At 42.1% G+C, this 14,885-nt stretch overlaps 1 protein-coding gene across 2 annotated transcripts in view; it reads left to right on the top strand.

Moving 5' to 3' along the window:
• The window catches only part of LOC140530092 (cytochrome P450 4A11-like), a 49,275-nt gene that overhangs the window by 24,848 nt on the left and 9,542 nt on the right, over window positions 1–14,885 (top strand). The window contains exons 9-11 of one of the 2 annotated variants that reach the window (XM_072649334.1): window positions 9,199–9,332; window positions 11,718–11,782; window positions 12,566–12,648. In XM_072649334.1, coding sequence (XP_072505435.1) covers window positions 9,199–9,332; window positions 11,718–11,782; window positions 12,566–12,648 — 282 coding nt within the window. The remainder of the gene's footprint in view (window positions 1–9,198; window positions 9,333–11,717; window positions 11,783–12,565; window positions 12,649–14,885) is intronic. The other variant, XM_072649335.1, reaches the window with a different exon arrangement.

Consider the following 14,885-nt stretch of genomic DNA (forward strand, 5'->3'; position numbering starts at 1 on the left):
ATGATTGGAATGCTACCTGCTCCTGTCTGCATTTCCTTGATTCTCCCCTGGGATGAATCAATCAGTCAATTAACATGTTTTTATTACCAACCTCCCATGTACCAGGCATTGTTCTAAGTACTGTGGATAAAAAATCAAAAATTAGGACAGTCCCTGACCTCAAGGAGCTTACATTGTAAATAATAATGAAAAAGAGTAGGTGGGAATATAGTCTTTCCTCTCACATAGCTACCACCCCACCCTGGTTCAGAGTCTTGTCACCTCTGTCCTGGACTACTACAATGGCTTTCTAATTGATCCCACCTATCCTCTGCTATTGTCTTCCACTAAGCTACCAAAGTAATCTTTCTGAAGCAGGGATATGACCATGCTACCCCCTCCCCAGTCTCAATAAATTCTAGTAGTTCTCTATTATTTTCATGATCAAATATAAAATTTTCTGGTATTTCAAGCCTTTCACAACATTACCTTTCTTACCTTTCCAGATTTTTTATGTCTTAATCCTCTCCATGTATTCTATGACCAAGCTATACTGTGGGGAATTATAATAACTGAGGAGACAGATTCTGAGCTATGCAATTTATTAGCAGATAAACATAACAAACTGGGTCAAAGGACCCTCAGCAGGAACAAAGACTCTGAATATAGATTTTGCACAGATTTTTATACATTAAAAGAAAACAATACACAAGATACAAAACATGATATAGAACTAGCTATTCTGATTTTGTATTGGAGGAAAGATTAGAGTGAGTAGAATTTCCCCAAATCAGGTGATTTTCAGGAAAACAACAAAATGGAGGCTGTTCACAAAATGGGGTCAGTGTTTGTTCTCCCAATTCTCCCCTTTGATACTCCAGTCCATGGATCAATGTCTGTGAGTCAAATTTAAAAAGTCTTTTTTTATATGTTCCTTTATCAGTATTATACACCAAGAAAACAACACTGGGAAGGCCCCTTTCAAATAGTTTAGAATAACAACTGACATAGAGTATAAGAACCATAATGATGTATAAAACAAAGACAGCCTATTTTCTTTTTCTTTCTTTTTTTTAAAATTTATTTATTTAACTTTTAACACTCATTTCCACAAAACTTTGGGTTCCAAATTTTCTCCCCGTTTTGTCCCCTCCCCCCACCCCCAAAAACCAAGCATTCTAATTGCCCCTATCACCAATCTGCTCTCTCTTCTATCATCCCTCCCTTCCCTTGTCCCCATCTTCTCTTTTGTCCTGTAGGGCCAGATAACTTTCTATACCCCATTACCTGTATTTCTTATTTCCTAGTAGCAAGAACAGTACTCTACAGTTGTTCCTAAAACTTTGAGTTCCAACTTCTCTTCATCCCTCCCTCCCCATCCATTCCCTTTGGAAGGCAAGCAATTCAATACAGGCCATATCTGTGTAGTTTTGCAAATGACTTCCATAATAGTCCTGTTGTATAAGACTAACTATATTTATTTCCCTCCATCCTATCCTGCCCTCCATTTCTTCTGTTCTCTCTTTTGACCTTGTCCCTGCCCAAGAGTGTTGACTTCTAATTGCTCCCTACTTGCATTGTCCTCCCTTCCATCATCCCCCCTCTCCCTGCTTATCCCCTTCTCCCCCACTTTCTTGTATTGTAAAATAGGTTTTCATACCAAAATGAGTGTGCATTTTATTCCTTCCTTTAGTGGAATGTGATGAGAGTAAACTTCATGTTTTTCTCTCACTTCCCCTCTTTTTCCTTCTACTAAAAAGTCTTTTGCTTGCCTCTTTTATGAAAGATAATTTCCCCCATTTCATTTCTCCCTTTCTCCTCCCAATATATTTCTCTCTCACCGCTTAATTTCATTTTTTTAAGATATGATCCCATCTTATTCAATTCACTCTGTGCTCTCTGTCTCTGTCTCTGTCTCTGTCTCTGTCTCTCTCTCTCTCTCTCTCTCTCTCTCTCTCTCTCTCTCTCTCTCTCTGTGTGTGTGTGTGTGTAATCCCACCCAGTACCCAGATACTGAAAAGTTTCAAGAGTTACAAATATTGTCTTTCCATGTAGGAATGTAAGCAGTTCAACTTTAGTAAGTCCCTTATGATTTCTCTTTCCTGTTTACCTTTTCATGCTTCTCTTCATTCTTGTGTTTGAAAGTCAAATTTTCTTTTCAGCTATAGTCTTTTCATCAAGAATGCTTGAAAGTCCTCTATTTCATTGAAAGACCATTTTTTCCCCTGAAGTATTATACTCAGTTTTGCTGGGTAGGTGATTCTTGGTTTTAGTCCTAGTTCCTTTGACTTCTGGAATATGATATTCCACTCCCTTTGATCCCTTAATGTAGAAGCTGCTGGATCTTGTATTATCCTGATTATATTTCCACAATACTTGAATTGTTTCTTTCTAGCTACTTGCAATATTTTCTCCTTGACCTGGGAACTCTGGAATTTGGCCACAATGTTCCTAGGAGTTTCTCTTTTTGGATCTCTTTCAGGAGATGATTTGTGGATTCTTTCAATATTTATTTTGCCCTCTGGTTCTAGAATCTCAGGGCAGTTTTCTTTGATAATTTCATGAAAGATGATATCTAGGCTCTTTTTTTGATCATGGCTTTCAGGTAGTCCTATAATTTTTAAATTTTCTCTCCTGGATCTATTTTCCAGGTCAGTTGTTTTTCTAATAAGATGTTTCACATTATCTTCCATTTTTTCATTCTTTTGGTTTTGTTTTGTGATTTCTTGGTTTCTCATGAAGTCATTAGCCTCCATCTGTTCCATTCTAATTTTGAAAGAACTATTTTCTTCAGTGAGCTTTTGAACCTCCTTTTCCATTTGGCTAATTCTGCTTTTGAAAGCATTCTTCTCCTCATTGGCTTTTTGAACCTCTTTTGCCAATTGAGTTAGCTTATTTTTCAAGGTATTATTTTCTTCAGCATATTTTGGGTCTCCTTTAGCAAAGTGTTGACCCGCTTTTCATGCTTTTCTTGCATCTCTTTCATTTCTCTTCCCTGTTTTTCCTCCACCTCTCTAACTTGATTTTCAAAATCCTTTTTGAGCTCTTCCATGGCCTGAGCCCATTGAATATTTATTTTGGATGTTTGGGATACAGAAGCCTTGATTTCTGTGTCTTTCCCTGATGGTAAGCATTGTTCTTCCTCATCCTAAAGGAAGGGAGGAGATATCTGTTCACCAAGAAAGTAACCTTCTATGATCTTATTTTTTTTCCCTTTTCTGGGCATTTCCCAGCTAGTTACTTGACTTCTGAGTGTCCTCTCCACACCCACCTTGCCTGCAGTTCTTCCCAGCCAGCCCTTGGGGTCTGAGATTCAAATGCTCCTTCCCAGCCTTAGGGCTTTTGGTGGAGGCAGGACTGCTATTCAGTGTGAGATTAAGTTCAGGTGGTCAGGTGGGGGCAGGGCCACCTCATGGGGCTCAGTTCCCTCCGGGGGTTTATGCAGAGACCTTTAACAATGGATCTGAGCTCCTGCCTGCTTTGGGAGCCCCTGTCTACTGCTGCCTCCGCCGCTGCTCCCCCCCCAGGGGGTCTGAGCCAGGGGACACCTTGCTCCCCTCTCAGGGAGCCAAAAAGACCCTGTCACTGACCCCCGGCACCCGTGGGCAGAGCGACCTGTGTGCCTGCTGGAGATTCTGTCCCTGAAGCCTGCTCGGATTTGCTCCTCTCAGTGCCACGCAGCCAAGACACGGCTGGGCTCTGCTCTGGGTCTGGGGTGCGACAAATCTTTTGGGTCAGTTTTTCAGGTCTCTCTGGAACAGAAATCTCCTCTGCTCCATTGTTCTGTGGCTTCTGCTGTTCCTGAATTCGTTGGGAGCTCTTCCCCACAGGCATTTTATGGGCTGTGGGTTCAGAGCTTGCATATGCGTATCTTTCTACTCTGCCATCTTGGCTCCTCCGACAGCCTGTTTTCTAATGGTGACTAATATACCATTCCCCTACAACCAAGTGAACCATGAGGAAGGATTCCACCAGGGGTCACTTGGTTTAGGCAGTTGTATTTCTGCTAGAACCTGCTGGATTTTATGAAGGCTTGTCATGATTTTTTCTGATCAGTTAATGTAGGAACAAGAAGATTGATTGATCATAACACAGGCCCCTCCCTGTAAGACCATACGATTTTGTAAGACCATTTGTGCTCAGGAATTGACTTCTATTTGGAGGGTGAAGATGGACATACTTTTGAGTTTCTCAGTGTCAAGTGAGAGGTTTCTACTAGCCTACTCTAGGGCTGTAATCCCTTTAAATGGAAATAGGGACCAGGAGATCTTCATCCCAAGCCCATATTCTTTCACAGTGTTTTGGATTGTATTCACATCTCCATTAGCTAAGGTCTCTTCTCTTTTTTGTTATTTGAACCACCATGCTCCCAAGTTTCTTGTAGTTATCCTTGCCACCAGTATTATGGTATGATTAAAGACTAAGACTGGTGGGGTAAAATAGGCAATTCCACACATCCCAAATAAACATCACTGCCACAAACAAGGAATTGTTCAGGGGCTACTAGTCCCCAAGGAACTTGAGAAGGGGGGATATTTAATTCCTCCAAAAGTTCAATTATTCTTGTAGTATAAATTTGTAGTGAAGGTTGCATCATTCTTGCTCCAGATAGAGTCATTATAAGCAAGGCTGGTCAAAGAAATACATTGAGGTTTCTTGTCTTTAATGCCATCAAAAAGGCAGGTTTTAGCACAAGTAAAGGGGTCTCATTTTGGTAATATCAAGAAAAGCAAAAGTCAGTCTTCATATCTCCTGAATCTACACCTGGCTTCTTGGAGACACAGAAATGAAAACTCAGAAGGGGAGTGGCAGTCCTAAGTGATACAGATTTACATTTGATGGGTCCCATCAAATTTAAAAATAGCTTGTTTGCTATAAAGATGGGTCAATGATATTGGTCTTGACTTGTTATCGTCCATTTTCCTTCCTGGGGCATAAATACCACACGTGGCTAAAATAAAACATGCAAAAACCCCTTTCAAAGATGGTATTTTAGGATGTTCAGAGTCAATGGGTATGGGAGAATTTCATTTTCAGTAACAAGGGATACTATCCATCCATCATCTATAGGGCCTAGTTGCTCTAAGATGATGCAAAGCATGTTCTCCATCATCATAAAATTTACTAAGAGTATTGAGTCTTTTCCAATCCTCTTAGGAGGAATGGATTTTGAAAAAGCAATCAGTAAGAACGCTGGAATTAAATAATAACAAGGAAATGAGAAAGAGGTAAAGCATATGAGTACAACTGTAAGGCATCAAGCAGATGGGATTGTAAAAAGTATTCATTTTCCCATAGTTGACAATTTTTTTATTTTCTAGATGATCTGGGGAAGGAGAAACACTAGGTGTTACTATTAAGATAAAGCTAGACAAAAAAGATTTTTTGATACATTCCTCTCAGACAGTAAGGAGCAGATTTTATGTGAGTACAATGTATCCAAGAGTGTTTTTCTCTGATCTTGATTGCATTTGGGATGGTCAGTGATACTTTGAATGGGCCTGTTCAGGCAGATTGAGTGCCACTAATCCTCTGGAAATTCTAGATGTAGACCTTAACTTTAGGGTGGAAATCATGTAGTGCAAAGTCCAAGGGTCCAGTCTGTACCACAACTCCCAAGCCGTGAAGTTCTCTCAGTCTGTTTTGTAATTGCTGTATGTAAGAAGCAAGAGAAGTATGTCTCCTTGGTAAAGATGAATATACCAAGGAGAAAGATTTGGCCTTTATAGGGGGATGACCAAAAACATTTCAAAAGGAAAACAATATAATGCTCCCCTTGGTCTGCTTCACAGATGACCCAGAGCAAGGGGGATTGCTGGTGTTCAGTTAGTTGTATGACCCCATTTGGGCTTTTCTTGGCAAAGATACTGGAGTGATTTGCCATTTCATTCTCCAGCTCATTTAACGGATGAGAAAACTGAGGCAAACCAGGTTAAGTGATGTGCCTAGGGTCACGTAGTAAGTGTCTGAGGCTGGATTTGAACTCAGGTGTTCTTAACTCCAGGTCTGGTGCTCTATCCACTGTGCTACCTAGCTGCCCCCAAAGGCAGTACTTTGGGTCATGTAAGTGCACACTTTGCAAGTTATGATGATAAGCTCTTTATTCATATGTTTAATGTGACCAGAACTCTGGGGGAGATAAAGGTACAAAACCTAGGAGTTATTTCAAGACAAGAATAAATTTGGGAGAGAATTGTGTCAGTGAATAGAGACCCTCTCTCTGCATCAGTCTGTGCAGGAGGGCCAAAGCAGGACACAATCTTTTTTAGAACAATTTTAGCAATGAAGTTGGCTGTGGCCTTGGAACCAGGAAATGCTTTGACTCAAAGCACTGACTCAAAGAATGAGCTAATCAATGACAACAAAGCAGATCTTATTTCATATACTTGAAAGAAATATATGGTAGGGGCAGCTGCTGAAAGTGATGACATAGAATACATGTCGATTAAATGCCAGGATGTCAGAAAGGGCATTGTAAGTTCTCGTGGCTATGCCAACCACAGAGGAACAATCATGAAGAGGTTCTCCCGAAGCAGGTATATCAGGCGGTAATGTGAACAGTGCTTTAGAGTCACATATCTTTTTCTTTGCCCAATGAAGTCATTTCATATCTAGAAAGTCTTTGATCAGAGAAAACTTGAGTGCAGTGTGTCAACAAGAGATATTCAACCTCATGAGATCACTGTATTGCAACTGGGGCCCCTAAAACCAAATTACATGGCTTTTCAACTAAAAGAATGGTGGCAATTTTAGCTTACAAGTAGAGCAGAGCCCCTGTAGCCACTGAATCTAGCTGACTGGAGTAACGTACTACAGGGTGAAGAGGGTCTGAGGGGACCCCTGAAGCCACCCCCATTTGTGGACAGAAAGAGAAAAAGTTTACTCTACCTGGAAGTCCCAGTGGTGGAGCTGATAACAGGGCCCTCTTGAAGTCTACAAGGGCAGTAAGATGTTTTGATTCAAGTTGCAAATGTTTTGAAATGGTATCTTTGGTTCGAAGAACCAGAGGTTTAGTGATCTCACCCAAGGATAGAATCCAGCGATGGCAACTCCTCAGATAGTATGTAGCTGTCTTTTGGTTATGGAAACTGCCAATTGTTGAGGAACCTGCGTGCACTTTTAGGAAACAGAGAAGTGTCAGAAGACAGGATGACACCAAGGAACACAACCAGGGGAAGCACCGCTGCTCCTTGGATTTATAAACTTCTGGAACCCTCCAATGTAGCTGGAGAAGAAGATGGCAGCTGTTGTTTCAAGAGATCCCAACACTGGCTGCTGTTGGCAGGAGAACCTCAACACACTGAATCAGAGAGGAGCCTGGGAAAATGATGGAAACCTAGTCTAGTAGCAAGATTTGAGAGAACAAGGTGGGACTTTCTATAAACCCTTGAGGCAAACAAGTCTATATCCATTGTGTATTCTTCCATGTGAAGGCAAACAGGTACTGAGCATCTAGGTGAATGAAAATACTAATAAAAAACTGGCAAAGATCTGTCACAGTAAAACAGGTAGACTCACAAGGAGTTGAGGAAACAATGGTAGCAGGATTGGACACTACTGAGTGCCTGGATATAACATAAGCATGAAGAGTGCACAAGTCTTGTACAAAGTGATAAACCAATTTACCATTAGGCCCTGGCTTGGATTTTTTTTTTTATCATGGAGGATTGAAATGTTACAAGGGATTTTTTTTCTCCTCCAGATTTATTTATTTGTTTTCAATTTTCAACAATCACTTCTATAAGTTTTAAATTTTCTCCCCCTCCTTCCCCAAGATGGCATGCAATCTTTTATGGGTTCTACACATACATTCTTATTAAACATATTTTCACATTAGTCATGTTGAATAGAAGAATTAAAATGATGGGAGAAAGTATGAGAAAAACTAAACAAAACCAAACACAACACAAGAGAAAATAGTCTGCTTCATTTTGCATTCCGACTCCATAGTTCTTTCTCTGGATGTGGATGGCATTTTCATCAACAGTCCTTTGGAAATGTTTTAGGTGTACAAGGGAATTTATTTGAAACAATAATACCTTGACCCATCAGAGAGTCAATAATGTAATGGGTATAAAACCTTCAATAGCCTCCCTGTAGAAAGGGTACTGAGGAAAGGATGGCGGGGTCAAAGACTCTCCCTTGGTCTGGATGGTGGCAGAGGCAGTGGATTTTCACAACCCTACATCTAAGGGTGAAATTACCCTCAGGGATGTCAGATGGAATCCCTGAATCAACACAGGGGAGAAAAAGAGAGAGAAAGAGAGAGAGAGAGAGAGAGAGAGAGAGAGAGAGAGAGAGAGAGAGAGAGAGAGAGAGAGAGAGGAAAAGAAGAAGAAAAAGAAGAAGAAGAAGAAGGAGAAGAAGAAGGAGAAGAAGAAGAAGGAGAAGAAGAAGATGACTACGAAAAAAGAAGAAGAAGAAGGAGGAGGGAGGGAGAGAGTCCGCAGAAGTTGCAAGGACAGAGATTCATTGTGGGAGCAGGAAATAGTGATTCTAATTTTACAAAGGACATCATAGCCTAACAGGTTGAGAGGAGAATTGGACATGAGGAGAAAAGAATACTCTGTTGAGAAAAAACCCAACAGTTACCATAAGGGGAGATAGTGTGGGAATGCTTTGAGGCTTCCCTGAGATCCCAGGAACATTTAGAGATCCAATAGAAGTACACTCAGAATCTGATTTGCTTCTCAAAAATGCATGAGAAGCTAAGCAATCATAAATCATGTCATCACCTTTGAAGGAAACCATTCACTGGTGTGGGGAGAGGAAGACTGGGATAGTTAGGGCAAAGACATCAATACCAGGAAAAAATGAAAAGATCCTCATCAGAATCTATGGTTCTTGCCCCTCCCCTGCACTCTCATGCCAAAGACACTCCAAGAATCCTTCCAGGGCCCCCACTAATTTTTTTTTATAACACCGGTATTGGAGGACAGTACTATCACAGTACAATGGATAGAATGCTGGTCCTGGAGTCAGAAAGATGTGAGTTCAAATCCAACTTCAGATATTTACTAGCTGGGTGATTGGGCAAGTCACCTACCTTCTGTTTGCCTTCATTTCCTTAACTGTAAAATGGTGATAATAACAGTATCTCCCTCACAGAGCTGTTGTGAAGATCAGATTAGATATTTGTAAAGCACTAGCACAGTGCCTGACACATAGTAGTTGCTATATAAATGCTTATCCCTTTCTCTACCTTCTGTTTGATTTCAGGCACCACCTGGACCAGCTTCCATATACCACGATGTGCATCAAGGAAGCCCTGCGTCTCTATCCTCCTGTGCCATCCATTGGCAGGGATGTCAAAGAGACCATCACCTTTCCGGATGGACGCTTCTTAAGAGCAGGTACCAAGTCTCTTGCCTTTACTCATACAGGATATTTGTGGGTCACCTGCTGGAAGGGTGGAAGGTTGGAGTAGATGACTTCTGAGCTCCTGCCCTCTTCTGAGAAGAGATCATTTGAGGGCTAAGATTATAAAATTATCTGTTTTTCTGCTCAACCTTGAGATATATGCTCCACTGTAGTTTCAAATGAGAATATATCCTATGCAAGACTTTATTTTTAAATCCTGCCAGGCAGGCTAGTTTCCCTCTTGCTCTTGAGAAGGGACCAGTCATCTGTCTTGTTTTCTGCTTAGACCTGTCACACTTGGGTCAGTGATGTTCTGTTTACTCTTCACTTCAAACGGTATCTCGAGGTCAAAGGGAGTTCCCAGAGAGGTTATTTGTACTGCACAGGGTTCAATCAAAGTACAGAAAAAAAGGATTGTAGTATTCAAGAAAATGACACTCACTAGCTGTGTGACCTTGAGCAAGTCACTTAACCCCAACTGCCTCATCCTGGGTCATCTCCAGTCATCCTGATGAATATCTGGTCACTGGATTCAGATGGCTCTGGAGGAGAAGTGAGGCTGGTGACCTGCACAGCCCTGCCTCCCTCAAAACAAAGTCAAGTGCAAGTCATGTCATTATTTCTCTGATGGCATGGTCTTCTTTGGCAACAAAGGATGAACACACAACAGTCAAAGTGAGAACTCAGAAAGACCTTGGCTCCACTGCATCTGGGGCCATCTTCAGTTGTGCTTATCTACATCTGGACATTGGACCCAGATGGCTCTGGAGGAAAAAGTGAGGTTGGTGACTTTGCACAGCCCTCCCTCACTCAAATCCAATTCAATCACAAGTCATGGCATCCTGATATCATGGTCTTCAAGAACAAAGGACAAACCACACAGCCTCACAGTCAAAATGACTCTGAAAGCTGAAGCTTCAGAGCTGGAAGTGACTATAAAAATTATCTTGTTGGATCTTCCTATTTTTTAGGTAGGGAAAAAGGGGAAGGGAATTGTTCAAGGGACTGGTCCATGTCACAAACATGTCCCACAGTTATCCCCCCAGTCCCTCTTAGCTCTTTATGCTTCTTCCTTTCTAATCCAGAGATTAAACTTCATGGCAGAGAAAATAAAAGTGAAATAAGAGTTGAAATCCATTACAGCCAACCATCTGAAGTCTTTTTTTCTTTTCCTCAATAGAAAGACCTTTTAGGGTATGGGAAGGACTTGGATCTCCTTCCCCTCCTCCCAACTCCCCGACTCAATTGTTTATGGCTCCTTCTGAAAGCCCCAGAGCAACCATGACCAGTAAGACAATGGAAAGAAGGCTGGACTTGCTGTCCAGAGACCTGGGTTCTAATCATGCTTCAGTGGTTTGTTAAAGTGCAAACCTCTCTTTCCTTCTCTGTGGGATGGAGATGATACTGTGGTACTTGCTTCGCAGGGCTGTTAACAGTTAAGTAATACAGTGTGTACAATAACATTTGTGAATCTCAAAGCCCTGCACTGATAGCAATGATTCTTATTTCCCTCTGCCATGCTGGGGCCCTCAGTGAGGGAGCTAAGGGGGCTGGTGGAACAGTGGATAGATCACTGTCCTGGAATCAGGAAGACATGAGTTCAAATTTGGCCTTAGACATTTACTAGCTGTGTGAACTTGGGCAAATAATCTCTGCCTCAGTTTCCTCAACTGTAAAAGTTACTGTGAGAATCTAATGATTTGATATTTGTAAACAAACAAACAAACAAAAGCATTCAGCACAAAGCTAGCAAATAGGAGGTGTTACGTAAATACTTATTTCCTTCCCTTCCCCTAACCCCCAAAACTTCACTTGTTCCGTCTGTAGGTAGCATGAGTCTCACCAGATTCTAGGAGTCCTACCCACCCCAGGCTCAGTGGGGTGTTTGTGGGTAAAAAATCATGCAAATACTAATCGAACCCCTGTCCAGTGCATCCTTAGGACTAAACTGGGCAGGAACAACCTGCTAGAGCTGTAACCCACAATTCTTCGTCTTGTGGAGGTGCTGGAGGAGGTATCAGTATTCGCACTCTCTTTTGGGTCTTCCTGCTCAGTCACGATTTGGAGACTAATAGACATCTTTTAGCTCTCTTGTTAGCAAGCTGGAGAAAGAAATGACCAACCACTCCAGTATCTTGGCCAAGAAAATCCCAAACGGGGTCATGAAATGTCAGACATGACTGAAAGACGACTGAACTGCAAAAGTTCTGGGTCAGGTCAATTGTCTTGAACTTTCAATTAGTCTCACGGAGGCACTTGATAATCCTGAAAAGGCAATGGCAGAGCTGGCAACCTCTGCCTTCTATTCCTGCCCTCTGCTGCCATTCCCGAGGTCACTGTTTACCTTACAAAGTTTTTTTTTCTTTTTCTCTCTCTAGGAAACACAGTTTCACTGAACATATATACTCTTCACCACAACCCCAGGGTGTGGGCAGATCCAGAAGTATGTTGGCCCCATGATGGTGATGGGGCCCAGGGTGGGTGGTGTGGATGTGTGTGGACTTTTTAGGGAACTGGGGGAGCAACCTCCAAAGCCTGAGAGATGAAGCCTATCTGGCACTGTTAGCTCCTGAATCCTGTCTTTATTGGTTGCTATCCTAAGAGTTGACCAGTTAAAGACAGTATGAATCAGTGTGGTGTGTGTGTGTGTGTGTGTGTGTGTGTGTGTGTGTGTGTGTGTGTGTGTGATGAACAGCTCCCAGACCAACTCCACTGGTCTGGGGAGAACAGTGAAGAGCCCCTAGCTGTAACACCAATGTGATACCCATAGCAGCAACTATGACATTTCTCCCTGTCAAGTTCTAGGCAAATTCTTCCCTCTGCCTGTTTCTCTTTCTGCCTGTTTCTCTGTCTGTTTTTCTCTCTGCCTGTTTCTCTGTCTGTCTGCCTCTCTCTCCATCTACACATTTCCCTCTGAGCAATACAATGTATACTGTTTCCAATCAAAGACTTAGCACTTGATTGGCTTAGAGCCCAGAAGCTTGGAAATCAGCACTTAATTGGAAAGGTGTGGTAATTCCTGTGGCCCAGAGCCTAATTGGCTCTGTAGCAGGGCCCCATGTGAGACCTATTAATGGGTAGGGAAGTCTTATATCCCATTAACCTTACTTTAGTCCAACTCCACTGATGGGGGATGGTGGAGATGCTGTACATAGCTCCCAGCTAGATTGGAGTGTATGTGAACAGCCCCCAGCCCAATCCACTGACCCAGGGGTCCTCTTTGCAGGTGTTCAATCCTCTCCGCTTCTCCCCTGAGAACTTGTCCCTCCAGCATTCCCATGCCTTCCTGCCCTTCTCTGCAGGACCCAGGTGAGTCAATGTTACCAGCATGAGTTCCTTCTGAGTAAATAAGTGTTGAATGAATAAACGAGCAATGAATGAATGAAGTAAATGAATGAATGAAATAGTCAATAAATGACCCTTAGAGCCAGACACAGAAGGTAGGGGTTAGTGTAGGTTACCTTCCAGATCCTTCATGGAAGAGGAACCAGTAAGGGAAGCTATACCAAGTCTGCAAAGACTAAGATTGTACAGTAGATAGAATTCTGAACCTGGAGTTAGGAAGACCTGAGTTCAAGGCAGGTTTCAGACACTTAATATTTATGTGACTTCTGTCTACCTCACTTTTCTCAATTGTAAAATTGGGATAATATTAGTACCTATCTCATAAGGTTGTTGTGAAGATCAAATGAGATGCTATTTTTAAAACACTTAGCACAGTGTCCAGCCCATAGTAGGTGCTTAATAAAGGCTTGTTACCTTTGTACCAGTTTGTTTCTGTCAGAGCTCATCTGAACAGGAGTCATGGATAATTGGTAGGTTTCATCCAGTCTTTCTTAGTCTAGAGAGGACCTGGCCATGAATGTTTTCACCCCTCCATCCTTTCACACCCCAAAACCCAAAGCAAAAGGCTGGTGTTTCACCCCCCCCCCCCAAATTAATGTTTCTTTGAGGAGCTTGTTCTCAATATCTGCTATGGTTACAGTGGATTGGATCCTAGTGGGGAATCCATGCTCTGAGCAGCCCCTTTCCCACAACATATTAGCTTCTCTTCAACACAGATGCTTCTCATTCCTGGTTGGATTTGCTTGCATGTCTCTGGTGAAATGATCTTTTGTTTCTAATGTATATGATTGATATTTTTACTCTCTCTTTCCAGAGCTCAGCTCTAAAGGCTGACTAAGGCTTAAAGCATTTCTTTGATTATACTGAGTGCCACTCACTTCTTAGTGATGTCTTGAACCAGGAAAATTGGCTTCTTTGTTAATTCCAGGGGCCTTTCTTGACCTATCCAATGAAAGTCTCCATAAAGTACTTTTATAGTCATAGAATAATATGCATCCATTAGCATCACCAGCTTCCAGGTACCATGCATGTGATTCCATTGAGTGACTCCAAAGCCTACTATTTTCTCAACAGGAGAGTGCCTGCTTCGGAATGAAACATGAGTCTTTTGGCAGCATGGTTTTGTTTCTTAGATCACTTCTCATAGTCTTTCACTAGTTATTTGTCATCTACAGACAACTCAGGTAGTGAAGGTCGCTTCAGTGAAACAAAACAAAGTTCACTCTCACTGATGACATAGTCTGGTGGAAATCTCCATCTCTCAGTTACACTTTCATTTGTTTGTGACTCGCTTGCCTGGGTGTCGCATAGAACTTTATTTTTTTCTTTTTAAAAAAATTATATATTAATTTATTTTTAGTTTTCAACATTCACTTCCATAAGATTTTGAGTTTTAAATTTTCTCCCACTTCTCCTCCCCCCTCCCCAGATGCAATCTGATATAGGCTTTACTTATACATTCATATTAAAAATATTTTCACATTAAGGCAATTAGAGTGTAGGATGTGTTTAGGGAGGACCAATATCTTTGGTGTGATGGCTGCTGAGCCCTTTTTGGGGATCTTTCCACCTTTGGTGTCTACCTGTTCCACCTAACTCTCACCTGTGGATCCAAGAAGCTCCAGCATGTGCGGTGGCCACACCCTAGTAAACCATTTTGGTAGACGGGCCAAACCAGGAGGGGTAACCAAGAGTTCTCAGACCCATTGGTGAGTTAGGGGGGTGTCTACCCCAAGCATGTGAAGACTTCATCTGGTAGGGAATGAGCAGATGAGAACAATTTGTTCCAACAGCCATGAAGGCAGATGAAGCAGGCAATGTAGAGCTCTTAGAGCTTGGTTATACACTGAAGATGCCAAAGTTATCCACTGCATCCTGAGCCATTGCCAGCTGCCTTGACTCTGTCTTGCCACTGGACTATGATGACTCTGGAGGAAAGAGTGAGGCTGACAACTTTATGCAACTCTGCCTCACCTAAATCCAATTTACGCAGGAATTAAAAGACATCACCCATACCATTTCACTATTATACCTCAAAGTCCTGTGGTGACAGGCAAGAGATGAAGCAGCAGGTATGGCTACACTGGGAGCTGTAGTCACAACCCTGCACACAGGTGGCCCAAGCCATAGGGTTGTTTCTTACTGGAAGTAGCAGTGGGACTCAGCAGCCCCCTGGGTGTCTGAGTAACCTTTTAAGGATT

This window comes from Notamacropus eugenii, chromosome 2 (genome assembly GCF_028372415.1).
Source record: "Notamacropus eugenii isolate mMacEug1 chromosome 2, mMacEug1.pri_v2, whole genome shotgun sequence".
In the NCBI taxonomy this organism is placed as follows: Eukaryota; Metazoa; Chordata; class Mammalia; order Diprotodontia; family Macropodidae; genus Notamacropus; species Notamacropus eugenii.